The sequence below is a fragment of the Cavia porcellus genome, unplaced genomic scaffold (assembly GCF_034190915.1).
Source record: "Cavia porcellus strain 051 isolate PalLab524CR breed Dunkin Hartley unplaced genomic scaffold, mCavPor4.1 scaffold_10, whole genome shotgun sequence".
In the NCBI taxonomy this organism is placed as follows: Eukaryota; Metazoa; Chordata; class Mammalia; order Rodentia; family Caviidae; genus Cavia; species Cavia porcellus.
Genome location: NW_026947493.1, coordinates 83,079,979 through 83,105,422, shown reverse-complemented (window position 1 = coordinate 83,105,422; position 25,444 = coordinate 83,079,979). Strand labels below are relative to the sequence as shown.

The following is a 25,444-nucleotide window of genomic DNA, read 5'->3' as shown; positions in this document are numbered from 1 at the left end:
CATCCCCTGTACCAAAAAAAAAAAAAGAAGTATTATGTAAATATGATCAATAAATATTGTGTGCATTAAAATTATTTTCACAGGGCTAGGGATATAGCTCAGTGGCACAATGCCTGCCTGGCAGGCACAAGATCCTGAGTTTGATTCCTGGTACCAAAAAAAAATTATTTCCACAGAAACATAACAGTTGAATAAATAAGCAGAAAGAATGCACTTATTTATTTTTTTTTACTAAAAACTTTACTTGACTTTGGATACATGATTCCACTTAGAATTCTTTATGTTCTGCTTTAGTAAAGTAAAAACATACCAGTTTTATACCCATTATAAATAGAAAACTATTAAAACAGCTACAAGTCTTCTAAGCATCATTATACTTATAAGAAAAAAAGCACAAATTCACAAGTGATTCAGCAAAACTTTAGAAGTTTTTCTCTGTTCTATCATGAAACAATAATGCAGACACACGAACACCTTGCTAGAGAATTGAAATGCAATATTGAAGCATTAATGATTAACAATAATGTTTTGTTACAACATTAATATGTAAAGAAATACTGTGCTCATATTAGTAACCATTTCATGGGTAGAACAAAATACCTGGCACCTGCACAGCACAGGGGACAGGCTGAGGTTGGCTCACGGTCCCCAAGGCTGCAGTCCATGGCGGTGGCTCCAAGGCAGAAGCAATGTGGCAGAAGGGTGTGTGCTCGGCTCCTGGCAGCCAGGAAGCAGGGGTGACAGGAGAAGCCAAAGAGGATAGGGGTGGGGACCAGGCATGGCTCCCAAGGTCATGCCCTCAGGACGCACTCCAAAACACCCAGAAGTACGCGTGATTAATTTTCCAGGTGTTTTCCAAACTAACCAACTTAATAACCAAGATTAGCCTCCCTCACTTCAAAATTTTGAAGCCATTACCAGCTACAAAACTTATTTCTGAGAATCTTCTAAAATCAAAGTCAATTTGTCTGCAAAGCATTTTACTGTGAAAAGTCCAGAGAGGAAATGTGTTCTAAGTTCTTTACATTAAAGAAACCAAGTTAGCAAGCAAGAGCGGGTTAATGAGCTGTGCGCACTGTCTACACTTCTTCCAATATTAAAAGCACAAGCACCGCTCCCGAGAGCCTGGTTACCTTGCCGCACAGCGAGGAGATCTGCTCCAGCAGCACCGCGGAGTTCTGCCGGCCGCTGTCCTGTAGCGCTCTGCAAGGGCGTTAAAGAAACCAGCGTGGAGGAACCGGGAATCACCCTGCACCCTAAGCTCTGCCCTCCTGATTCCCCCACCAGCTCACTGAATTCATTATAAAAACCAACTTCAGGAACTCACAATTCATCTCTCCTCAAAAATATTTTTGAGTATTTGTTCTGAGTATCATTACTATAAACTACCACAATAAGATATTTGTAAAAACTCTGCATACAAAATTCAAGAGTTCATATTCCATTTCTAATCACAGAGTTTCTTTTTATATAAAATGTTCCGCTCCTATGTGTGTTTCTGAAAATTTCTTAGATACATTTTTCTTTTGTTTTTTTGGATTTCTTAGATAAGGGATTCACTGTGTAGTTTGGGCTGGTCTTCAATTCACTATGCTCCTGCCTCAGCCCTCCCAGTGCTGGGATTACTGACACGCACCACCACACCCGGCTCTCAACACGTGTTATCTTAAGGGTTTAAAACATGTTCATTATTTGCAGACATATTTCATGTATTAAAACATACATCAGGCAACTCGCGCTTTGTATTAATCGTACTGACAGCAGGAGAGTGGCGGGCAGGTTAGGAGTGCGCCCATTATTTTGTTTTCCCCACAGATTCCAAAAGTTCTTCCTTCTTCCTTACCTCACAAGTCAAGGAGCAAAGCCAGGAAGTCCTCCGCCTTCCCAGAAGCATAAACACAGTACATGAGGTAGCACTGTACTTGCTTTTTTTTTGCAAGTTGCACATTTCTTAAAACCAAAGGAATGGCAAGAATACTAAATATTAATTAAAAACCATTTCAAATGTGGATTGGAACAATGAAAACAGCTTCTCTGATGCAGAGAGTGGGGTTTTTTGCCTTTTTGAGACAGGATTTCACTAGGCAGTTCAGACAGACCTTGAACTCACTATATTGCCCATGGCGGCCTCCAGCTGAGATCCTCCTGCCTCAGCCTCCCAGTGCTGGTATGACAGGCGTGCACTACCATGCCTAGCCAGCAGAGAGCTCTTTGCAGTGAGGCAGTCAGGAAGCCTGGGGTTAAGAGTAGGGAGGGAGGCACAGCTGAGGCCAGGGTGCGCGGAGCCGTGGGCCACATCGACTCACCTTAGCTGCCCTGCCTCTGAGCTGAATGAGAGCTCGCTCAGTCCCTGGTCTAAAGCAAAGACCAGTAAGAGACGAGTACGCCTAATGTTTCGGATCTCCGAGCCTGAAGGCTGCTAATGGATAAGGTGAGAGACGTGCAGAACTGGTACCAGCTCGTACCAGCTTGCCTTGGAAAGGCTCTCCCCCCAGGAGCTAACAGCCCCTCAGTCCTAACCAGGGATGCAGCATGGATAACAGATTTAAAACCGTCCAGGGCTGGGGATGGAGCTCAGCAGCGCAGCGCCTGCCTGCCAAGTGTGAGGTCCTGACTTCGATCCCCAGTACCAAAAAGAACTGTCTTTTTAAACTGCCCACTGCGCATTACTGCACAGAATACCTATTTCTCTCTGAGCTTGAGCACCCCTCTGCAGCCTGCCCCCGCCCCATGCTGTCCCAGGCAGGCCCCACTGTCAGCACAAGGTGTCGTCTACACTCAGGCAGCCTCACACCTCACACCGTCCCTGTGCATCGCAGACCATGAAGCCTGGGGACTCCGCGGCTCCGCATCCCTGACGTGCCCTGCAGCATGCCTTGGACCTCCATTCCAGATGCCACCTCTGTAGTCAAGCTCTGAGCTCTGGATGCTGAGCAAGATCCCACCCACAGTGTTTAAAATTCGCTCATTATGTCACCCCCTGGTGCACAGTCCTCTTCCCGTCCCTCTCTGTCTTTAAGATACCAGTTAACTCCTCATCATGGGACAGGACTTTCTGGGTTTTATCAGTCTGGAAAGACCCTCCAGCCTGCTCTAGCACATGCCCCCAAACCAACGCCCCCTAACAAGACAAAAAAATTGAATTAAAAACTGCATACCACAGTGATATATCTACGTGCACCCATGTTTATGGGAGCACAGATAGTAATAGCAGGTCTTGGAAACAACCTAAATGCCCGTCTACTGAGGGATGGATAAAAAAGGTGGTATTTTCATACAATAGAGTACTACTCAGCCATAAAGAAGGCGCCCCCACGTTAGCCCTTCCCACAGCAAGCACTCAGTGAGTATGGAATGAGACAGACTTCCACGGGGAAAAGCATGGGACCCGGGATACGGGAATGCAACAACCTGCATCCCCAGCAGCTCCAGCGTAAGGGGACCCACTCGTGCATGTGCAGTAACCCCACTGACAGCACAGTGAGGACGTGCACACCTCACATGTGGGCTCACCCACCCACGGCACCCGCCCAGGAAACAGGATCTGACACGCCGCGGACACAAAAGGATACAGCTCGAACTCCACGTCGGACAGGTAGCAGGAGGGCAGCGCTGCTAGGTCGAGCATCTGCACGAACTGCAAGGCAGGGCCGTAATAATGGAAAACCTGCAATAGAAATTAGCACTGTGTGACACTCTAGCAGAGACGAGAGCAAACGACTCAGTGGTGAGGACCTTAAACGGGGCTCAGAGTGCAGCTCGCACACAGCGCGCGGCAGACGTGTAACCCCTCCACTGCGGGCAGGAATTCCTTCTCCTCCACTCTGCGTTCACGGTCCACAGACTCGGAGGCTTCTCAGTGGTCAGCAGGAGTTGTAATGGGAGGAAATAGGCTTGCAAGGAGGCAAGCAACAGTGAACAGAAGTTCTCAACCCCTCCTCTTTCATGAGAAAGCGGCTAGTGCTGAGGAAACAAATCGGCACATCACCTGCAGCAGGCCTGCCAGGCTGGCAGAAACGCTTCACAGGACGAGCCTGGGCTGAGTGAGTGACTGAGGTTCAAAGGAGAAGTCAGCCGGCGTGGTGGGGCGCCGCTGGGCTCCGGAGGCGGAGGCAGGAGGATCCCTGCGACCCCGCCGAGGCCATCCCCGGCTACACAGTGCATGCAAGGCCAGCCTGTCTCTCAAAAAAGTACAATGCAAATAAAATAAAATAAAATAAAGGAAAACATCCAGGGAAAAGACTGAAGAAACTAGAGAAGCACGGTGCCAACAAGTGCTAATGAATAGACTCAGCACCCAGAAAACAAACGTTCAGTGTTTGAGTACAGCTTGACAGTAAATTAGAGGGGCTAACACAGAGTTTTAGTCCAATAGCTGACGATAGGGTGCCTCACACGAGGAGCAGAGAAAACACATCACGAAGAAACTACAGTTTTACACAGAAGGCAGCTGGTCCCACCATACGATTCTGTGTGTGAGTGTGCACAGTATACACACCTGTACAACAATGTGCACATTGGATGGAGGATGGCCTAACACCTCTTGAAGAGGTTGTAAAGTTTACCCTCAACAGTATCAAAAAATGAGATACATTATCACACTCAGACATTTCACTACCAAAAAGAAGAATTACAGCTATTAATTTTATGATCTTAATCTTAAAAATTTAAAATCTCTGTGAAAGATTGTCATAGCAAGTTATGTCAAGTAGGCAATGCTAAACAATGCTGGGAAATGATCTGTAGTTAGAAATGTACCTTTTTGGACCGCTTTTCAATCAGAATATATGAACTGTCAGTCCATATCCTTGTAACTTCAAGAGCACTATGTTTAGTAAATTCTTATAGTGGGGCTCTGAAAGTGGATTTCCAAAGTGCTTCTGTATAAAGAGCTCTTCTTACATTATTCTTCCAGTGTTAAAGAAAGCTGGCTACACCCTTTTTAATGATAATATTCATAATTATTTTAATGAACAAATATATAGAAGATGTGATCTGAGAATTAATGCTCTTAAAGTGCAGGTTCGGCTGCGTCAGGTCCTTTGCTGGACACTCTTCTCCTCCACCCCACTTAATCGCCAGGTAACTCTGTCAGGGAAGTGTGTTACTGTGGGTCCATCTCACACAGGCATCCAACACATAAAGGGTGCAAGAGCCAAGTCTGGACCCAGGTCCTCCTCACACAAGCCCTCCTGCTCCCACTACACCGTATTCCCTCCACACTGAGCCTCACAGAGGTCGCTCAGTGAAGTTCACGACAAAGCCAGCTGCAGCCTCCCTGCGGATTGGAGGGAGGGTCATTGTGTCAAATGACAAAATCTGTAATGATGGTGGTTTCAGCATCTAACTCTGAGAACAGCAAACTCAGGTACTTAATTATTATCAGAATGGGAACACTTTTCAGTCCACATCAGTAACCCAAGATTCAAGCACTTGACAGTAATAAAAATATTCACAAATGCATGACAGCAAAAAGAAAAGAGCTTAACATACAATTACCTTTGGCAAAATATCTTTATCCTTTGATGGTGTTATCTTTTTGGCAAGAAAGCAAGTATTCAAATTAGATGTACTAAAATTCTTAGGTGTGATGCCCTTCAAACAAAATTCAGGAAAACTAACTTCAAATCCAAACTGAAACAAATCCAAGAGAACACAGTTTCAGGCATCATGAATAAAATCAGAAAGATTACTATGTTGCCTTTATTACAAGGTGAAAGCTGAGAGTCCCAGTAACTTAACGTTCTCATTTTGTGGTAGAGAAACCTGGGTGTAAGTTAGATTAAAAACTGTTCAGAAGTAGAGAGGTAACTGGCAGGAATCCAACCAGTACGCTACCTGCCCACAGCTAATTTTTGGTAGTAAATCAGGTATATAATAAAAGAAGGCAAGTCATGCCGAGTCGTGCCAAGTATTACATAAATATACCCAGCGACTATTTACTTAAATCCAATTAAAATCAGATGAATTAAAACTTCCTCAGTGGTCACCAGTGGAACAGTCACATGTGAAGAGCTCGGGAGTCACACGGAGCCGCGGTCACTGTATGAGGGCCGACAGAGCACATTTCCACGCCTGCAGAAACGCCTCATTGGTGCTAGTGCAGAACGCCTGTCTAGGCCACATTCCACGAAGACTTTCTCCGCCTGTGTGCTGCGAGGCTGCAACGCCTGCTCCCAACACTGCTAACGGAGAAGCCAGTTACCTGTCTCTCCCATATCTGGATCTTCCCCCTCCATAGTTCCTTTGAGTCGATCACGTTGCCGAGCTCTTCTAAAGATACGACATTAGCAGAAAGGTATTCTGCAATCCTCTGACAGTTTCTGTTTTTAAAAAAAATGAAATTCCATAGTTATATTTTACTTATACTTAATGTTTACAGTTTATTTTTATTTTATTTCAGTTTTTATTTTTTCATCTTTTTGAGACAGGGTCTCACAGTGCAGTTCAGGCTGGCCTTGAGCTCACTTGGTAGCCCAGGCTGGTCTCGAATTCTCATCGATCTTCCTGCTTCAGCCTCCTGACTGCTGGGATTACAGCCCTGTGCCACCAGCCCGGCAATGGTTCCAGTTTAACTACAACTCTAAGAGACAAAATCCACACGGTGGTTTTTGTTTGTAACTAATGTTACGGCATGCCCACAAAGTCAGCCCGCTGAGGTCGACGCCCACAAACTAAGAGCGGTCATCCTTATAGCTGAGGGTGAGGACACGGACCGTCCTCACACTTCTGGCTTACCTGTGGCTGCTGGCCGTGGCCTGAATGGCCCTTCCTTACCACGCGCTGCTGCACAGGTTTCTACAACAGCACGTGTCACAGATGGTCCCACCCTCAGAACCGCACTCCTGTGAAAAGACGGTGGCTTCCCCTTCCTGCCTGCACTCAGCTCTGTGGCTGTGCCTAGCATAAAGTCAGCACTCAGTAAACACGCGGTAAATGGAAAGGGTCAGGCAGTCACAGAGCCAATTTAAACAACAACAAGACCAAACGGGTACTGAAACGCCCTCAGACACCGCAGTGTGTATTTATTTCTATAGCAGCGTAACACAGAAAGCAGACGTGAGGTGTAAATCCCACATGACCATGTATCCGTGGTATTCATCAAGATGGTGTTCATCATGCCGCTCGTGGGACAACCCAAGCCCATTTCTAGTACTGAGAATCGAACTCGGGACCTTAGGCTTGCCAAACAACTCTGAGCCTATTTAAAACACATAGCAAGGCTGACAATCCATGCTCGATAATAGTTATAAATCACAATCGACAATATTTCCTAAAAACTTAAAACTTCTTGGGAGTCTGAAATAAGAATCTGGATTCTTCTCAACATAGAGGACATACATTTTTCCCTTGTCACATTAAAATAGTTTACAAACGCTGAGTCTATTAGGAACAGGGTGGCTGCCTGGACAACAAAAACAATACTCCTGACCAAGCTCACATTTCACAGTGATTTCCTGCTACGGTGACCTTCGCTGAGTGCCAGTCTCGCAGGTGCTTTAATGCTCCGATGGCGGGCAAACAGTCCTTCAGCTTAGGCGGCTCTTTGTCAGAGGGCAAGAGTATGACGTCTATCATTGCTCTACCTAGAGAGAGAGAAAAACAATCGTTTTTAAAAGCTGCTTGATCTACAAGATCTTAAAATACTACCTGAACATTTGAATTTTAGGTTTATTTAGGAGATAAAGGAGTATTTTCAGTTTTAATTTCTGAAAGTCTTTAAAATAACACAAATCGGAGCTCAAAGATTTAAATGTTCTTCATTTAATTTAAAGCCACATTCTCTCCAAATAGCTCGCATACGCCAGAAAACAATGCACGGTATCATAATGCTTGCTGATTCTGCAGCAGTGTTAATTACACACATTGGTTTGCAGATCATCAATGCTATTGTTATACTCGACAGAGGAAAAAACTGCAATTTCATTATATTCCTCTATACTTAATTTTGTTATCCAAAGGCACTGAATTAGTATAAGATTACAATGCTCAAATAAATTCTTTCTCTTTAATGGACAGTAAAGCATTTAGTGACACCAGTTATATTGACAACAATTACGTACCTTGAAATTATAAATTTACCAAGGGACCAGGAAACTCAAAATTGTAACAGAAACCAAAGAAAAATTTGATAAAGTCTGTTAATTTGCCAGAACAGCAACCGTAGAATATTTCCATGCATATTTTCAACCTGACACATTTCATTAAAAAAGAGGGGTCACTGGGGTAGCTCAAGGCAGATGAGCTGAGTAAAAGACCTTCCTTCCCTCCAGAGGACACCGAGAAAAGGAAGCCCCTCCAGGGGTATCCGTGAGTGCCAACTTGTGTCACAGGCTAGGGGACACCTCCTTGTTAATGCTCAGAACAAAAACAGCATTAAGGGTACAGCGACATCACATTTCACAAAGGATGCTTTGCATTTCAGGGAAAAGTGGTTCTGCAGAAAGAGTACCCAGCAAAGTGCTCCTGTCACAGCCCAGCGTCCCATTCGCTGCCAGGCCACCAGCTCTGCCAGGAAAGAGCCTTGTCTGAAAAGTCCAGCCTGCAAAAGCTGCTTTCTGGAGTTGGTACTCTCCAAATAGAAAACATTCCGAAACACAACGCGAGAGAGTGTGAGAGGGTTTCAAATAATAATTAAATAAGGAGACCTAAAGAGTTAATTTTCTAAATTCTAATTTTTGCGTAGAATATAAAAAACTAATTTTGTCTAGAAAATAGTAAAAAGCACTGTAAGGTCTCAGCAACAGGCTTATTAAGATAGTGCAGTACGTTTTGTATAAATTTCAATTAAGCCATTTTTATTAGTATACATTTGTGATGCATAATAATTACAAGCATTTAGAGAAGTGGTTCACAGTTTTCATCTTGAATTTCAAGATGAGAAGTGAGACTATGAGCATAAAGACTAAATTCATCACCCACGCTGAAAAAAGTATCTAAAAAGATGCAAATTATGAGGAGGTCATGGTTACCGGGGGCAGGAAGCTGGTCTGCTAACTGGTGCAAGCTTTCTGCAGATTCTTCATACAGCCTAAAACAAAAAGGAGGAGGAAACAGTCAGTCAGGGAGGCGGGGTGGCCATGTGCTAAGCACAGCACACGCACTGTCCTTATTCCCTGACCCCATCCCGATGACTGCTGCCACACTGTCACTCTCACCATGGACACATGTGGCCAGTAAGGGCGGCAGCTAGGACTCTAACACTACCTATGGCCTTGTATCACAAAACAGCTGTAATTAGCGAAATGACAAGGAAGCAAAGTCCCTAGGTTGCACTTTTTATGTTAACTATAAACGATAACTAATAGACCAAACGTTTTTCTGAACCCTCAAGGCAAACTCTAAGTCTTTACTAAAGGAGACACTGCTTCTCTGTAAATCACATTTAACAGCATGATATTCTCTTCAGATCCTTTAAATCCTGAGGATATAAAACTGTCCCTGTGATGAGATTTTCTCAAAGGAGATGGTCACATAGATAATGAAATCTTCTATTCTGCACTAATACTGTTCAGACAAAGGTAAATTGTAGTTTTCAGGCTCCCTCTTGTGGAAATAATCATTAAGTTACTTACCAGAAGTTTTACCTCTTTTTTGGGGGGTAGGTCTTTTGAGACAGGGTCTCGCTATGCAGTTCAGCTGGCCTTGAGCTCACATTGTAGCCCAGGCTGGTTTTAAACTTGCAACAATCCTCCTGCCTCAGCTCCCGAGTGCTGGGATTACAGGTGTGCGCCACCACACCCGCCTAGTTTTACTTTTATACTTGTCCTCTTTTCTAATGTGGTGGGGAAACAAGGATTTGTAAGAACTTTAAGGCAAATTAAAGGCAAATTGGAAAACATAAAGGAGCCTCAAGACCTCATGGGTGAGGAGAAAGGTCCAGAAGTCATGTGCCTGGCCTGAGATCATAGGAACAGGGACCACGCTGCTGACCCCTGCGTCCAGCCCTACAATGTCTACCTGCGGGAAGCAGTGCAAAAGACAGGATCTGGAAACTAGTAATGGCGTGTTCACAGCCTGCACGGTTCACAGGTACACTGTATGAATAAAAAATAATGCTGAAGATCCATACGTGCTTTTACAAAATCACAGGTTTTCAGCTTTAAACAGGAAAAGGAAAATAACATTTTGGTTTGAAAGCTAACCCTAACACTCCAAGTTAAATTTTAAATATGCTATCAGTCAAAATCTACCTTCAAGCAAGTGATGTATTAGTTAAAATACCACTTTATAATCCTCGCAATGCAATGTTAAGAAAGAAAACATTGTCGGTATCAGTTTGTTCATTTTAAAGACCTTTATGATGAAAGACCCAAATTGCCTAATTTCTTCCAAAATGAAGAGTTCACACTTTCAGTTAATAAAATTTCCTTACTATAGATGCTACGACATGTAAATTTCATTTTCCTGACTTAAAAGGAACTCTCGGAAGCTAAGTATCTTAAAATGGTATAAAAAGAGCATACACGTACTCAGCCAAGCTCAAGGACTCTCTGCTGTTAGCGTCGTCTTCTTCAAAACACTCGGCAGCACTCAAGCATTCCTGAATATTAGTTTGAAGGGCATCTTCAATCTTATCTTTTTCTGCATCAAAATGTATCTCTTGCCAATCAGAGCTACAAAACTAATACATGGAAAGACTGTATTAAAACCACAGCTGCATGAGCTCCGGAGCGGGCTGAAGGCTTTGGCTGGCAGCAATTACCTGGTAAAAGCCAGACACGGTCTGCACGGCAAAGAACCACTTCTTGGAGCCAGGAACGCCGCCCACTGAACAGGCTTGGAAACAAAATCACGCTTATTACAACCCAGTGGCCCACACATAAACTGACGGCATGCTACGCATGCTTAAAAGGTTGCATATTACGGAAATACACTCTACAGTTCTCCAAGATCAATCCAGCTATCTTTTTAAAAGTCTCTGCTAAAAATTCAAGCAGAACAATCTGGTTCAAGAGCATAAAAATAAAACACTTTGCATTAGTTTATTGTAATACAAAATCCATATTATTTGAATCATCATTTAAAAAGCATTTCGATCTACTCTAAAGATATTGAAAAATATACCTACGGTTATTACCAGTGGAGAGCCCAAAGCCATATAAGTTATCAAGGGAAAACAACTCTCTCCCCAAAGATCACGTAGCCTTGGTCCAGCCTGGCTACCAAGAGATGCTACGCTTAGAAAGGCAATATTCCAGGAAGACAAGCCATTAAAGGCCACCCGCCAGCTTCTAGCAGAGCAATCAGGAAGAATTTAGAGCTAGTTACAAAACCAGACTCAAAGAAGAGGCAAAATGTAGTGAGGCTTCACTCATGGAAGCTGGGTCAGATCTAAGTGTCCATCGCTAGCTTGCTCTAATAACCTCAGCAGGACACTTTACTTCCTGTTTCTTTAGGAAAACAGGAGCTATTAGCAATCACACGTTTCAGGAAATGCACAACTCCATTTTCGCCCCATAAGTCTCTGCTCATTTCTTCCCCTTACCTGCAAGGGGCAGTGACCTCCAACCCAGTACTAGTCCTCGGACTCCTCTGGGACCCTGGCCAGCTTACGCGAATCTGTTCCTCTCATTAGCATTTAAATACAACTATTTCTCAAGGCAGCATTTTTTTTTTCAAATGAAGTCCTTTTACCCGTACGTCCCCTTTTCAGTGATCACTATTACTTTATCTTAATGGAGAAGTTTTCTGTCTTACTTAACTGCTTGCTTTAGCTCATCAACTTTCCCACTTTGCTCCAATGATTTTTCATTTTGTTTTGTGCCATTGAAACTACACTCATCATAGGCATCAATAGTTTACTTTACTAAATCTAGCAGTTTCTAGTTCTGTTTTTACTTGGCCTCTCAGCAGAAGAGTAAAACAAAAGAATCCAAGATGATCCACTTGACCTCTTTTTCCGTAAAGCATGTGATTTATATGGCTATTTCTCTGACTGCTCCCTCTTGGTCCTTTAAAAACTGGTGTTGGTTCCTTTAAATATTGGGAATCTGTTTTAGATTTTCTATTCTTCCCACTATTAATAAGCAACCCCTTCTTTCTTATGGCTTCAACTGATATTATACATTAATGAGTCTATAATCCATCTCTAGCCAGACTCTGCATTTTGAAGTAAAGACAGAGAAAAAAAATGGTAAATAAGTCACTTGGGAGCACTAACAACATAGTTTTAATCAAAACAAAATCCTCCTGTTTTTTTGGTGCCTGGGATCAAACTCACCTCACACTTGCCAGGCAGGTGCTTATGCCACTGAGCTAAATCCCCAGCCCCAAATAGGCCACATTACCTATACTATATGTATCTAAAGATGGGCAAGAATGTGTATAATGGAAGTAAAATTAAAGTTGAAAAAATAGAATAATTTCAATAACTTTTATGACATTTAGGATTTATCAGGAAGGGAAAGGTAATGTTTTTTTTTTTTTTTTGAGAACCTTTAAGATACCCTGAATTCTGGTTCCTTTTGCAAAGTCAGCAATATTTTTTGTACTTCTAAATGATCAAGTTAATTAAACTAATTCCCAATATAAATTCTATGTCAGAGAAATGAAGTGTCATGTTATGCTTACCAGGGAAAGCACTATCCTCGGGGCTGATGGAAGCACTAATGCTTCTTCTTAGGAGGTGATAAACATTTGCGGCTGCAAAATCTGAAAAGCAAACACTCTAAGTCAGCAGCTCAAAGTTCCACAATATAGACTGATTTCCATTTCACCATCAGAGACTGTCAAGACCAGTATGGTATACAGAAAACAACTGCCTGTATGCTGATCAAGATCTACTCAAATTTTTATAGAATAAGCTGAAAGCCAGAGAGGATATACAGAAAGCTCTTGGTTTACACATAGCACAAATCGAAAATTTCTTCCACAAAACAGAGAAACGGTCATGACAATTTTTACACGATCACATACACTCGCTCCTCAAAAGATCTGCTAGATCAAAACAAGTAAAATGCAAAACAGTCTCGAAAGGAGCGCTAAAAAGCAATTCGCCCTGTTAAAACCGTATAAATTTATCATTTGCTTTTAAAACTTTGATTCCAAGTGCGATGTCACCACCCATTAGACTGTGAACTCTGGGTCTGCAAGACCCTTACCTGTGTCGTTCCTTTCCGTACTAACTGCAAGGGGAACATGGAAGGCATAAGCATTTACCGAACTCCTATTTCTAAAGAGGAAAGACCATAGCTAAGGAATGGGGAATTCAATTTTTTACTGTGCCCTGAATTCTGGGGTGCGAGGATTTTGATCCACACGTTTGTACCGACTTTGCCGCGAAGCTGGTGTGTTTTTTGGCTCCCGTTAGATCTCTTTTGGGACATTTCGACCCACACTACTCGCCAGCGAACCTGATCAAACTGGAAGGGCGTTCCCTCCCGCCGCCCGTTCCCGCCCTTTCTAAACCCCACGCTCACCAGGCTGTTTCTCGCTACAGCCACTCGACGACACCTCTGGTCCATGCTCTGCTTCCTCACTGGCCACCAGTGGAAACTTTCCTTCTCCCCATATCACCAGCAGCAAGTACCGATCCATCTCCCGGCTCGAAGCGGTTTCCAGGTCTCAAAACAGCCGCGCCTCCGATGCACTTCCGGTTCTCTTCCGTTTGGTTCGGCTGGAAATTGTGTCCACCGTCTGTGTTACGTAGGTTTCTAGGACCTTTAGGAAGTTCTTCTCGGGCATAATTTTCTCGCTAATACCATTATTTCCTCCTTTCTTGATAAGAATGTTAGCGTAGGAAGACTGCAAGGAATCCCGTGAAGGAGAAGAAGCAGGCGACAGCTGGACGGGCTAGGAACTGTCGTGCCAGGTTCTGTGCGTTTCCGGCCGAACTCGTATGGGTGACGGCCCAGCCTGGCTTCCTGGAGCGGAGGCCGCGAAGTGGGTAGACATGTCGAGCTTCTCCAGGGCGCCGCAGGTGAGCCCGGACTCGACGCTGTTCCTTAGACCGGCAGAAGGACAGCGGTGAGCCGGCGGACTTAGGAACAAAGCTGAATCGGGAAAGAGTCCGGAACCCGCGGCCGGGAGGCGCCCGTGGAAGGCACAGACGGGTTCGCGGGTCTGGCCGCCGCTGGCTGCCTGTGTCTTGTCCTCGGCCCCGCGCCTTTTTTTCCCCTAGGGAAGAATAGGAGAGGCGGTCAGAGCGGTAGTTAGGTGGATCGCCGTTGTAGAGCGCTGAAGAGCCGGGCCGGAGGGTTTTGATCCCAGGGCGACACGGTGCGGCAGGCGAGCCCGGCCCCTAACGCTGGAGTTGGACAGATTCGGGTTTCTTTGAGGTCGGAGCGAGGGGTGTTTGTTGGAAGACTGAATGTGGGCAGACAGCAAAAGGAAAAACAGGGACTGCTGTCTGAGTGTTCGGGTTTGGGCAGCTGGAAGAGCTGAGGGCAGCTGTCCTCAGATGCAGGGTAGCAGAGGGGGACGCTGGCGTAGGGAAGAAGGGGCGCTGGGTTTCCAGCAGGTTGCCAGGCTGCTTCAAAGGTAGTTCCGATTAGGAGTGTTTGTTTCCTGTCTGTGATGAGGTGGATGTAGAAAGTGAAATTAAACATTTTTAAATGTTCATAGCCGTTTGACGTTCTGGCATCATTTGTACTTTGTTAAAATGCTTTTTTTCTATCAAAGTATTAGTCTGCAGTGGATAGGAGGAAACTGATCTCCTGCTTCTCTGTAGGCTAGTTTGAAGTTCATGGTAATTCAGTTGAAAATAAAACCACCAAGCCCAGTGTGGTGGTGCTTGCTTATAATCCCAGCACTCTGGGAACCTGAGGCAGGAGGATCAGAAGTTGGAACCCAACCTAGGCAATTTAGCAGAATGCTACCGCAAAATAAATTTTAGGATGAATTGGGGATGTAGCTCAGTAAGGGAGTTTTTGGGTTCACTCCCAGTTATGCAAAAACATAAATAAAACCATAAGTCTAGTTGTCTAGTGTTGTCTAACCTCTGATATGTTGAATTTTCTTAGAGTATAAAGACATTGACGAATCCTGCAAAAACAGTGTTCTGTATCTGAAGCAACTTAGAGGTGTGGGACAATTCTTTAAAACTTAAAACCCTTCACCTTCAGCCATACTTTCCCAGATACTTTGTTCTGTTTCACTCTCCTCTGGAATTGAATAACTGAATGGTCTTCAGTTTCCAACTTGACATTTGGCTTCCATGTAGTGTAGTACCTACTCAGAGTAATGAGAATACTGACAAATTTCCTTTTTTCCAGAAATAGAAATAAAAGCATATTTGTGATAGTCATTTTTTTTCCTTTTTCCATTAAGAAAAGTACTAGTGCGTAGTAGTTGTAGGGTTTGCAGGTTACATTTTGGCACATTTGCACAGGTATATAACATTTCAATCATTCCCGCCCTCTCATTGTCACCCCCCCCCACCCCCGCCCTTCCCTTCTCTCATGATCTAGGGTGGATCATTTTTTCCTTTTATTAGCGCCCATTAACTTTACAAAATAGTGAGTTTCAAATTGTATATTTTGGTTGTTTACATTCCCCTTGTTACACCTCTTACACTCCCATCCTTCCCTTATTCCCTTCCTGTTAACTTACAATAATCTCCCACTTTTCTCTTCCTTCTTCTTTTTTTTTTTTTTTTTTTTTTTTTGTCTTTTGAGACAGGGTTTCACCATGCAGTTCAGGCCGGCCTTAAACTCCCAGCATTCCTCCTGCCTCAGCCTCCCGAGTGCTGGGATTACAGGTGTGCACCCCGTACCGAACTGCATTGTTTTTCCTTTACTTTCATGCCATCTTTTTTAGACCTCATATATTAGAGGCAACATGTGATGTTTGTCATTCTGAGTCCAGCTTGTTTTGGTCGGCATGTTGATCTCCAGCTGCATCCATTTCCCTGCAGATAACAAAAATTTCCCCTTTACAGCTAAGTAACACTGTGTTGTGTATACACTCCACAACATTGTTTGCCCCTCGTCTGTAGGTGGGCCCTTGGGCTGCTTCCTTGTCTTGGCTGCCACGGTAAGCAGATGTGCAGGCGTCCCTGTAGTCTTCCGGCTTTTAATTCCTTAAGGATGGACCGAGGGGAGGATAGCTGGATCAAACAGGAGCTCTGTTTTTACATTTTTGAGGAAGCCACTTTCTAATTTCCACACAGCCTGTGCCAGTTTAGGTTCCCACCAGAGTGAAGAAGGCTTCTTCCGCTACCCTCACCCCTGCATCCTCGCCAGCATTTGTTGGTATTTGGTATTTTTGATGATAGTCATTCTGACTGGGGTGACGTGGAATTCAGTGTAGTTTTGACTTACATTTCCCTAATGGCTGAAGTTGTTGAACATTTTTAGAAGTGTCTGTTCAGCTCATTTGCCCATGTATTGATTGGGCTATTTGATTTTTTCAGACATTAATCCTCTGTCAGAATAGTAGCTGGCAAATTTTCTCCCGCTGTGTAGGTTTTCTCCTCATTCTGTTAGCTGTTTCTCTTGCTGTGCAGAGACATTTGATTTGATATAGTGTCCCGTTTGTTGATTTTTGCTATTACTTCTTAGACTATCGGAGTTCTAGTCAGGAAGTCTTTGCCTGTGTCTGCGGTTTCAAGTGTTTCCCCTGTGTTTTCTTTTAGTAGTGTCAAAGCTTCAAGTCTTATATGTAGGTCTTTGGTCCACTTTCAGTTGATTTTTGGGAGAGTAAGTGATAGCCATCTACCTCCAGTCTTCAACGCATGGATATCCGTTTTCCCAGCACCATTTATTACAGTGGTTGCCTTCTCCAAGATACATTTCTGATTCCTTTGTCTGGAACCAGGTGCCCTCTGTGAGTGGATTTGGCTGTGTGGCCTCTGTCACTGGTCTTTGTGTCTATTTTTGTGCCAGTGCCATGCAGTTTTTGCTACTATGACTTGTACTATAGTCTAAAATCAGAGTGTTGTGAGGCTTCCAGCCTTGCTATTTTAGCTTAGGATTGTTTGGCTGTTTTGAGGAGTTTGTGTTTTCATGTGAATTTCAGGATTGTTTTTTCTAGTTCTATGAAGAAAGTCAGTGTTTTGATGGTAATTGTGATAAATCTGAAGGTTGCTGTTGGTAGCATGGTCATTTTAACAAAATTAATTCTGCTAATCCACGAATGTGGGCTTATTTGTAGAGCAATCTTTTCTGTGTTCTAGTGTCTATTTTCTTTCTTCAGTGTCCTGAACTTTTCATTGTAGAGTACTTCCATTTGTATTTTTTTAAGCTAATATGTTGGTGTATACAAAAGGGTTTTTAATGATGCTTTTATATATTACATACATGTTTCTCAAATAATTGTTGACATTACCTGTAAAGTACATATCAAAGCATACAGCAATAATTAAATTCCTCCCATTTTTAATTATAGCTCTTTGTTTCTGTCTTTTTGCTCAAGCAATGGGCCACTTTTGCCCGGATGTGGTATCTCTTAGACGGGAAAATGCAGCCTCCTGGCAAACTTGCTGCTGTGGCATCGAACAGGCTCCAAGGGTTGCATAAACCTGTGTACCATCAAACAAGTGAGTATCACCGTACCTGCCGTTCGCGCTGGCCGGACCCTTAACTGCGAGGGCTGCTCTTGTGCCTGAGTATAACCCTGGTGGGCTTTGACTGGCTGTGCTTAAGGCCCCTCGTGTTCTGAGAACTCAGGAGTCACTACAGCAGCATTTGGCTTATTCATGGGAAACCCACCTGGACCAGTTTTCCTGGAATAGTCCCATTTTATGCCATTGTCAAGAAAATTAACAATGGCCCTCTGCTTTCCTGAGTGCCCTGATTTGCACCGTGAGCTCCCTCTGCTCCATGTCTTTTCACGTGTACCATGCACTGCAGTAGAGACTTTTTAAAAATAAAGGAACTCACTCATAATCGTCTTCTCTTTTCCCAGAAAGTTTTGTAGAGCTAGCTGGGCATGGAAGCTTACATTTCACTGTTTTCGGAGTAAGAGATTTGCTTTTCTGTATCTTTCTCCTAAAATGGTACAAAAATTATTCTAAAAGAGTTCTACTTATAGGTGGTTTGATTTGGCAACACCAAGACATTTCTCTACCGGATTCACACATATAGCCCATCAGTAGCATTTGCTGCAATCACATTTTTTACTTTCTATTGTAAGATGTATCAAACACACAAAGATGTGTAATATATGTGCATGTAATTTTTTGTTTTGCACTAGGAGTGAAACTCACCAAGCTACACCCCTGGCCTATGTGTGCATATTTTAAAGAAAAGTCATAGCAGTGGTTATAGTGATGAGATGGAGACTCACACAGTCAGCACTGTTTCCTTTTCTCCTTCCATTGCAAACAGTGTTGTGTTAATATTTGTGTACCTTTGTCTCGATGCGCATGTGGAGCGATTTGTTTCTAAGACACACAGGCCAGGAATGCCCAACAAGCGGGGAGCTGTTGAGTCTCTGAGTCCTCAGCCAGCAGCACACGAGAGGCCCTCACCGCCACTAAGGTCACTTGGGTGATAGCTAGGCACTTTCTAGTTTTGACTCCTCAAGGAATGTGAAATGCTCATGTGGTTTTGTATGCATTTTCCTGATTATAAATATGTAATGAGTATCTTTTCATTAGTTTCTTGGCATTTGTAATCTCTTCTGCAAAATGTCTTTAAATGTTTTGTTCATTTTTCCATTGGGTAATTTCTCTTTCACATTTTTTAAAAATAATGAATGTTTTTAAACTTCAGAAAAGCTTAAAGAATAGTACAGTGAATTTCCCCTTCCTCCACAGCCAGATTACAGGGTTGGTAACATTCTACCATGTTTTCTCATTCAGTCACTTGAAAATGTCACAGATTTCATTGTCATGCTCTTACTCCAAGTGCTGTAGCATGTATCTCCTAAGAACAGGGGTATCTTCCTGTGGAACTAGAATACCATTGCCACAGCTAAGAAGACACATAGCCATGAAGTTGTTCAGGTGCTTAGCCAGTGCTTTTTAAAGTTCCCTAATGGTGTCAAGGGCTCTCCTGTTATTTAGTTGAACCCAAACCTACCCAAGGTTTACTAATTGCCATTAGTCGTGATGTTCCTTAAGTCTCTTAGCTGAGGATACTTGTTTTATCTTTTTGTCATCATGAACCTTTGGGGGAATCCGGCTGAGTTTTGTGGAGACTTCTCTCCTGGAAACACCCCCTCCGGTTGTGTCCTCAGCGCCACTCCCGTCTGTGCCCCTCTGCCGACGCTTGTCCCCAGGCCCCTCTGCTTCCCCGTCACTGAGAAGTGGAGAGGAGGCTGCAGCCTGGGGCGGCGATTTCCATCCTTGGCCCTCAGGCGAAGCCCTCCCACATGCGCCTCTGGGTGGCAGCTCCCAGGTGACAGAGGCCATGACCAGCTGCTGCTCAGCAACTCTGAGGCCCCTGGGAGGCGCCAGGTAGACATCGCCAGCCCGCGAGCCTGTTGGGAAGGTCCGGGAGCCCGCTGCTTTGCTCACAGCTGACCGGCTGGCTCCGTCCAGCGCCCCCCCAGCCGGCAGCGCCTCTGACCTTTTAGTTCCTCTGCTCTGAAACCATCGCTTCGTCAGTGACTCCTCCTCCATACGTGCAGTTACTTCAAAGGTTAGAAGTGCATCTGACACCTAGCGCGTCTCACTGTCTCTTCCCCCACTGAGGCTTTCGACTGATCCGTGCCTGTGTGTTCCAGACAGAGGTCAGAATGGAAGCCAGAGCCTCGCCAGTGCCCCTCAGGGAGCCCCACGAGGCCCCTGTGTCTCCCGCCGTGTCTCCCACCTCTCCAGCCTGCTGCCCTCGCTCTTTGGTCTGGTTTGGTTTTCTCAGACAGAGTCTCCTTGTGTAGCCCACGTGTCCTCCTCCTGCCTCGGCCTCCCTGCTGCCATGGCCGTGTGCACCCCGGCTCAGCGCTGCTGCTGCAGCAGCCTTGCCTGCAGACGTGGGCTCTGCCTCAAGGCCGTTCACAGTCTGCCCCTGCCTGGTTTTAGGGTCAGTGGCGCTGTGGGAACTAATGTAAAACTGCTGAAAGATTCCCTCGTCTTCCTAAAAAGAACGGTCCCTCCGAACTTGAGACTAGGACATTTTTGAATATGTTTTATTTTTTTACTGATAAAAGAAGCATCACTGGTGATTTGTGGAGTGTGATTTTAATATGCCAGAGTACTCTGCGCCTTTCACCGTGAACAGGCAATTCACTGAGGAGAAAAAATGTGCGTCTAAAAGAAGCAGAGGGAAACACTGCTTTAGCACTACTGAGGTTCTTCTAGATTACCTTCACGTTCCCCACTCGGCTCTTAAAGGTTAATGTCAGGAACGCGAGCCTGCCCCACGGTCAGAAGAGGCCGATTTGTGACCCTGTCTCTGGTGGCCTGCCTTGTGAGTTTATGGCGCTCTGCATGAGCTCGCCTAAAATGATTCTCTCTCACTGTTCAGCTAAGTGTCAGCCTGTCTCAGCTGTTGGTTATCACATCATTTCCGCTCTGCGCTCTGAGTGGTGTGTCCGTACCTCATCTCCCTCCTAGAGTGTCATCCTACAGAGGGTGGATGGAAACCTTTGCTTTGGAAACCCGCGATAACAGCTGTCTGGTTAGTGTTGCACTGTCTGTACCCTCGGATTTTCTGGTGACTCCATGATCATCTGTCACAGTAACCACACCAAGTTCAGGGTTACCGAAAGTGATGTTGAAGTAGGTATTTGGGTATAAACATAAAGCCCAAAGCTAAACTTTCCTGTTTATTCCTGATTTGAAATATCTGTTTTCAAACATTTCTTAAAGCAGATCTGACTATTGAAAGCAGTACTGCACTTGGGGAAGGAGAGAAAAGATGTTGGCCTCTTCCCCCTAAATTCCTTTTGAGGACTCCAGGGCTCCAGCCAGCGCCCCTGAAAAGCCACGGTGCCACAGCAGAGTGCTTAGTGGGGAGCTCTGACTTGGGGGGCTGAAAAGAGAAGCTGCCGACTGGAAGAAAGGGCAGAGTCCACCAAAACCCGTGTGCATCAGGAGAAGTAAAAATTGTAATTATATTTTATACATATGTATTTTAATACTAAATTTATTGAGGCCTCAAGAGATTCATACAAGCTCCCTTTGGCCTCTGCAGCTATGTGAGGCACTCACGGTGGTGCCCATCAGCCAGACATGGATTAGCATGGCCATCAGCTAAAATGCAGATGCACTTTTTTGGTGAACCCTATTTAGAATCCACATAGCCAACAGATGACTTGTATCTAGAATGCATAAAGAATTTTTGAAACTCAACAATTAAAATCTAGATCAAAAATGAGCCAAATTTATGAACAGAAGGCAAGAAGCCCAGGAGAAGATACTGTAAGCCATTAGAGAGGTGCAAAGTAAAGCCACCGTGAGACATCACCACACATCTCAGAATAGCTAAGCTAAAAGCAGTGACTGCGGATGCGGCCCGGGGGCCGAGAACCGAGGACTTGTGTGGCTGGTGCAGGTGTGAACGGGACAGGTGCTCTGGGAAGTTACACGACCGTGTGTTACAGATCCAGGCTGGCCCTCACCACGCAGCATAGCCATGGCCTCTTCATTTATGCCAGAGAAATGAGAGCCTCGGTTGGTGAGATGATACTGGATCGATGAATAATGCATCCCCCTAAAACTCTGTCCCCACTTTTATCAGCTCTAGGAACGTCCCCTATTATTTACCTGCTTCTTTATAGTCAACACCTGCCATTGGAGCAGTGATGGGAGCCTTTGAGAGCTTTCTTCCAGTGATGAGGAACAGCCCGCCGTGGGCTCCACCCACTGCACCAGAGCATGAGATCCATTGAGAACAGGGACTCCGGGGACATGCATTGCTGTGTTTCTAGTAGCAAGAGTCATGCCCGGCAGTGTGTGGTTTTGTTTGTTTTTATTTTTTTTTTAGTGACTCAAGGTATTTTCTACATATTTAAAGTTTAAACAGCATTTAAAACATGAATTTCATTTTAGTGGAAAATTTAAAGATTCCATTTTTTCTTCAAGTAGCTAGTAGGGAAAGAACCTGATGTTGAGGGGCTTAAAATGTGCACTTGGGCATCTGTCTTACTCGGAAAAGGCTTTAGCTTCATCAGCTGTAAATTGCTGGAAGAAAGCCGAGGTCATTCATTTCAGCATGCTTTGCAGTGGCCCAGAGAGCTGCTTCTGTGTTTTTCTGAAGCTTTTGACCAGTTGCCACAGAGTCCCACCTGGGCCAAAGCTAGGCACTTTTGTCATTGCAGACAATGTGCTGTCAGACTGTTTTGCAGGCCTTGGACAGCCAGCTTTCTGGGGTTGTATCTGTGTGTTCCCTTTTACTCCAGCCATGAAAACCACCGTTACCCTTGTCCTGTGTAGCTACAGAATTGTGTAGTGTCTGCTATTCAGTTACGGTCTCTGCATGGCCAGGGATTTAGCTCAGCAGCACAAGACCCTGCCTGGCAAGTGCGAGGTCATGAGTTCAGGTCCTGATTTTAAAAAAATTCAAATGCAGTCTCTGCATAGAGCCTTATAGTGTAGTCTTGACTGGTACTTCCTGCTTTTAGTGACATGTTTTCTTAAGCATCTAGAATCTTTTGAAGTTTGTTCTTTTCCATTAGAATGAGCATGTAATAAATGCTTTCAGATTACTTGGCTTTGTTGTGATCAGTGGTTCATGTGAAAACTTCCATATTGACTTGTTTTTAGAAGAACAGCCAAACTTGGCTATTTTTCACCAGAAATTAGGTGTGTATGTATGTGTATGTATATATTTAAAATGTACATATATAAAATGTATATATATTTTTCCCTTAGATCATCTGTTCTGTCACATATGTTTATAGTCTTAGGAATGGCAGTTTAAAGTTAGTTGTTGTTGGAAAAAAAAATCTGTGTCAGTAGTAAAGCATAACAGTGTTCTATTCTCTAAATTTGATTGTAATGTTCCACATTTTTTCAATTTACCTATTGGTAAAATTACATCTATATATGTACTGTTTTCATTTTCCCTGTTAATTTGTATTAATTAAAGGTACTAATACAGACATTTTTAATGAAATGTAATTGTTGGGGTTGGCGATTTAGCTCAGTGGCGTAAGTGCCTGCCTGGCAAGCACAAGGTTGTGAGTTGATGCTGGCTATCAACAACAACAACAACAACAAAAAGGTGATTGTTAATGGGAAGAATAATAGGAATAGCAGTAGTTTGCATTAAAGGATGGATTGTTACTACTGGCATCTTTATTGAATTTCCTGTACTTTCCTGTGTTGAGATTTTCCAAATGGCCCGCCAACCCTTTCTATTCTCAGGTGCTATATAAAAATGTAATGAATCTGTTCAAGGATGTTTGATGTTGCACTGTGATTTGATTTCTATTATTTCAATATCTTGTTTGGACGTTGATAACTTCACAGATAATCAAGGCCACTTTTTCTCTAAGATTGTGAGTTTTCATAGCCTGTCTGATTTCTTTTTAAACCCAGGTGACTGTGGAGATCACGTTGTCATCATGAACACACGACACATCGCGTTTTCTGGAAACAAATGGGAACAAAAAGTGTACTCCTCACACACTGGGTAAGACGGTGACACGATGGGGAAACTGTCAAAGGGTCTCGTTTTGCTAATGCTGCGCTCTTCTTTAAAAGGAAAAATGGGGTTTCCAGACGTGGCATTTAAAAACGTACTGATTTTACTTGTCACAGCATAATTTATTCACCAAAACAAACACCAGACCGTGTCAGCCCTCGATATTTCCTGACAGCATTTATTTCTCCCATGAGCTTCACACAGCCCCTCTGCTCAGTCAGCCTCTCTTGGTCCATTTCTGCTTCCCGTGGCGTGGTCCGTCTCTTGCTGTTCCCAGGCCTTTGTAAACCCCTGCCCGACACCAGGGCCAAGGACCAGTCCGCCTCCCCAGGCTCAGCCTTGTCTGTCAGGACCTCGCCCACAGGAACACCCCTGTGGGCCGACCTCAGGTAATGTGGCCCAGGACCGCATTACCATCCGCCACCGGCCACCCTTGAGCCCGGGTCCTCTGCCGCCACGTACAGCTCGGACCCAGGCCTGGCACAGACACTGCTCCCGGCTGTGCCTCGCCCTGCAGCAGCGCTGCGGTTCTGCTCTAATCCAACTGCACGCCCTTCACTGTGCTCAGTGTTAGTGTCCTCTTCCTTCTAGATATTTCCTTATGCATCAGGTGCAGGCGGGGATAAATGTAAAGAAGCATTCCTTCTGTTCCAGATGTGCCTCCAGCCCCGCGCCACCCTTTGTGGGTTTTTTTTTTTTTTTTTTTTTTTTTTTTTTTTTTTTTTTTTTTTTTGTCTGTTTGTTTGTTTTTATTTTTTTGACAGAGTTGCTAAGTTGCTGGACCTGGGCTCAAACTTAGGTTCCTCCTCCCTCAGCTGGAGTTTTAGGTTATAGGGATGCATCATCATGCCTCACAGAGAGACTTTTTGTAAATACTGTCCTGGTCACTGTGTTGTAGTGTGTTACAGGGGAGAGAGGGAGAGGGAGAAAGAGAGAGAATGAATTAAATCTCATGATTCGCCACACTTGCTTGTTATTCCACTTTTTGAAATGAAAATTTTTGCTTTTACAAAAAGCCAGCAAATATTTTTATCAACCTTTTAGCTGTACGAGGTTATATAAACTAAATCTCTGGGAACCATCTGACGAGTGACCGTTTACGGGCCTTTGACAAGTGTTTCCAAACACCACTTTACTACTGTATACGAAAGCATGTCACTACAGAAGTAAAAATAATTTAATAATGAGGAAGCTCTACTGTTTTGAAGGCATCTATTTCATTTATGTTCTGATGAGGTTTCCATCCTTTCCCCACTGCCTTCTGGGAACATCTCATCTATTAACACTGTTAATCTACTATTACATGTTTGTTTTACCTTTTTTAAAACAAAGTTTCTCTAGGATTTTCTTTACTGTTATTTTTATATGATTAAATATTCATTTCCAGGCACTTAGGGGTTGGATGAACGCTCGCATCTAACTCACCCAGAATGTTTCAGCCTGGGTCAGAAGCATGGCTTACTGCTTACTGGAACCATCATACTTACCTGCGTGGCCCTCGTACCCTTCCAGTAAACACCTGCTGAGCTAATTGCACCCCAAGCCCCAGCTGTCTTTAAACAGATCCCCCCTCACTCCATCCAGGGTGTCCCGCCCTGGAGGAAAGCATGCAGTTTTAGTTTTCTCTAGTAAAAATCAATGAGTATTGGATTACTCCAGTCTTTGCTTGTGCAGAATTTTATATTAGCTTTCCAGATAGTGCAGGAAGAAGGCCAGGCCCCTGAAACACAGCATAAATGGTTTTACACTTTAGAGTCTACTGTCCCAATGTTAAAATTAGAAAGGTAATCTTTTGCATAGAATTTACAGTGTTTTTCCATGGAGACAATACAGGAGCAGAAGTCTAGGCAGATATTTCTTTTTCTGAAACTGAAATTGTGTGAAAAAGATAAAATAACACTAGTTTGAAAATTAGCTATCAATAGCTATCAATAAACTTCTAAGTTTAAGTTTTATATCTAAAATGTTAC

General features: G+C 43.9%; 2 protein-coding genes across 5 annotated transcripts in view; one reads left to right on the top strand and one right to left on the bottom strand.

The window, feature by feature from the left end:
* Positions 1 to 13,642, bottom strand: part of Mtbp (MDM2 binding protein) — a 74,523-nt gene extending 60,881 nt beyond the window's left edge. For 2 of the 3 annotated variants that reach the window (XM_013144165.3, XM_063257682.1), the window contains exons 1-10: positions 13,422 to 13,642; positions 12,574 to 12,654; positions 10,706 to 10,779; positions 10,473 to 10,624; positions 8,973 to 9,031; positions 7,442 to 7,586; positions 6,206 to 6,323; positions 5,500 to 5,634; positions 3,573 to 3,667; positions 1,134 to 1,203 (exon numbers count right to left, since the gene is read on the bottom strand). In XM_013144165.3, coding sequence (XP_012999619.2) covers positions 1,134 to 1,203; positions 3,573 to 3,667; positions 5,500 to 5,634; positions 6,206 to 6,323; positions 7,442 to 7,586; positions 8,973 to 9,031; positions 10,473 to 10,624; positions 10,706 to 10,779; positions 12,574 to 12,654; positions 13,422 to 13,539 — 1,047 coding nt within the window. In that variant the 5' untranslated portion in view covers positions 13,540 to 13,642. The remainder of the gene's footprint in view (positions 1 to 1,133; positions 1,204 to 3,572; positions 3,668 to 5,499; positions 5,635 to 6,205; positions 6,324 to 7,441; positions 7,587 to 8,972; positions 9,032 to 10,472; positions 10,625 to 10,705; positions 10,780 to 12,573; positions 12,655 to 13,421) is intronic. The other variant, XM_013144166.3, reaches the window with a different exon arrangement.
* Positions 13,643 to 13,721: 79 nt separating this feature from the next.
* The window catches only part of Mrpl13 (mitochondrial ribosomal protein L13), a 33,617-nt gene continuing 21,894 nt past the window's right edge, over positions 13,722 to 25,444 (top strand). Inside the window, exons 1-3 of one of the 2 annotated variants that reach the window (XM_003480176.4) lie at positions 13,722 to 13,921; positions 17,356 to 17,479; positions 23,369 to 23,462. In XM_003480176.4, coding sequence (XP_003480224.2) covers positions 13,841 to 13,921; positions 17,356 to 17,479; positions 23,369 to 23,462 — 299 coding nt within the window. In that variant the 5' untranslated portion in view covers positions 13,722 to 13,840. Of the gene's footprint in view, positions 13,922 to 13,946; positions 13,969 to 17,355; positions 17,480 to 23,368; positions 23,463 to 25,444 lie in introns of those variants that run through there. The other variant, XM_063257683.1, reaches the window with a different exon arrangement.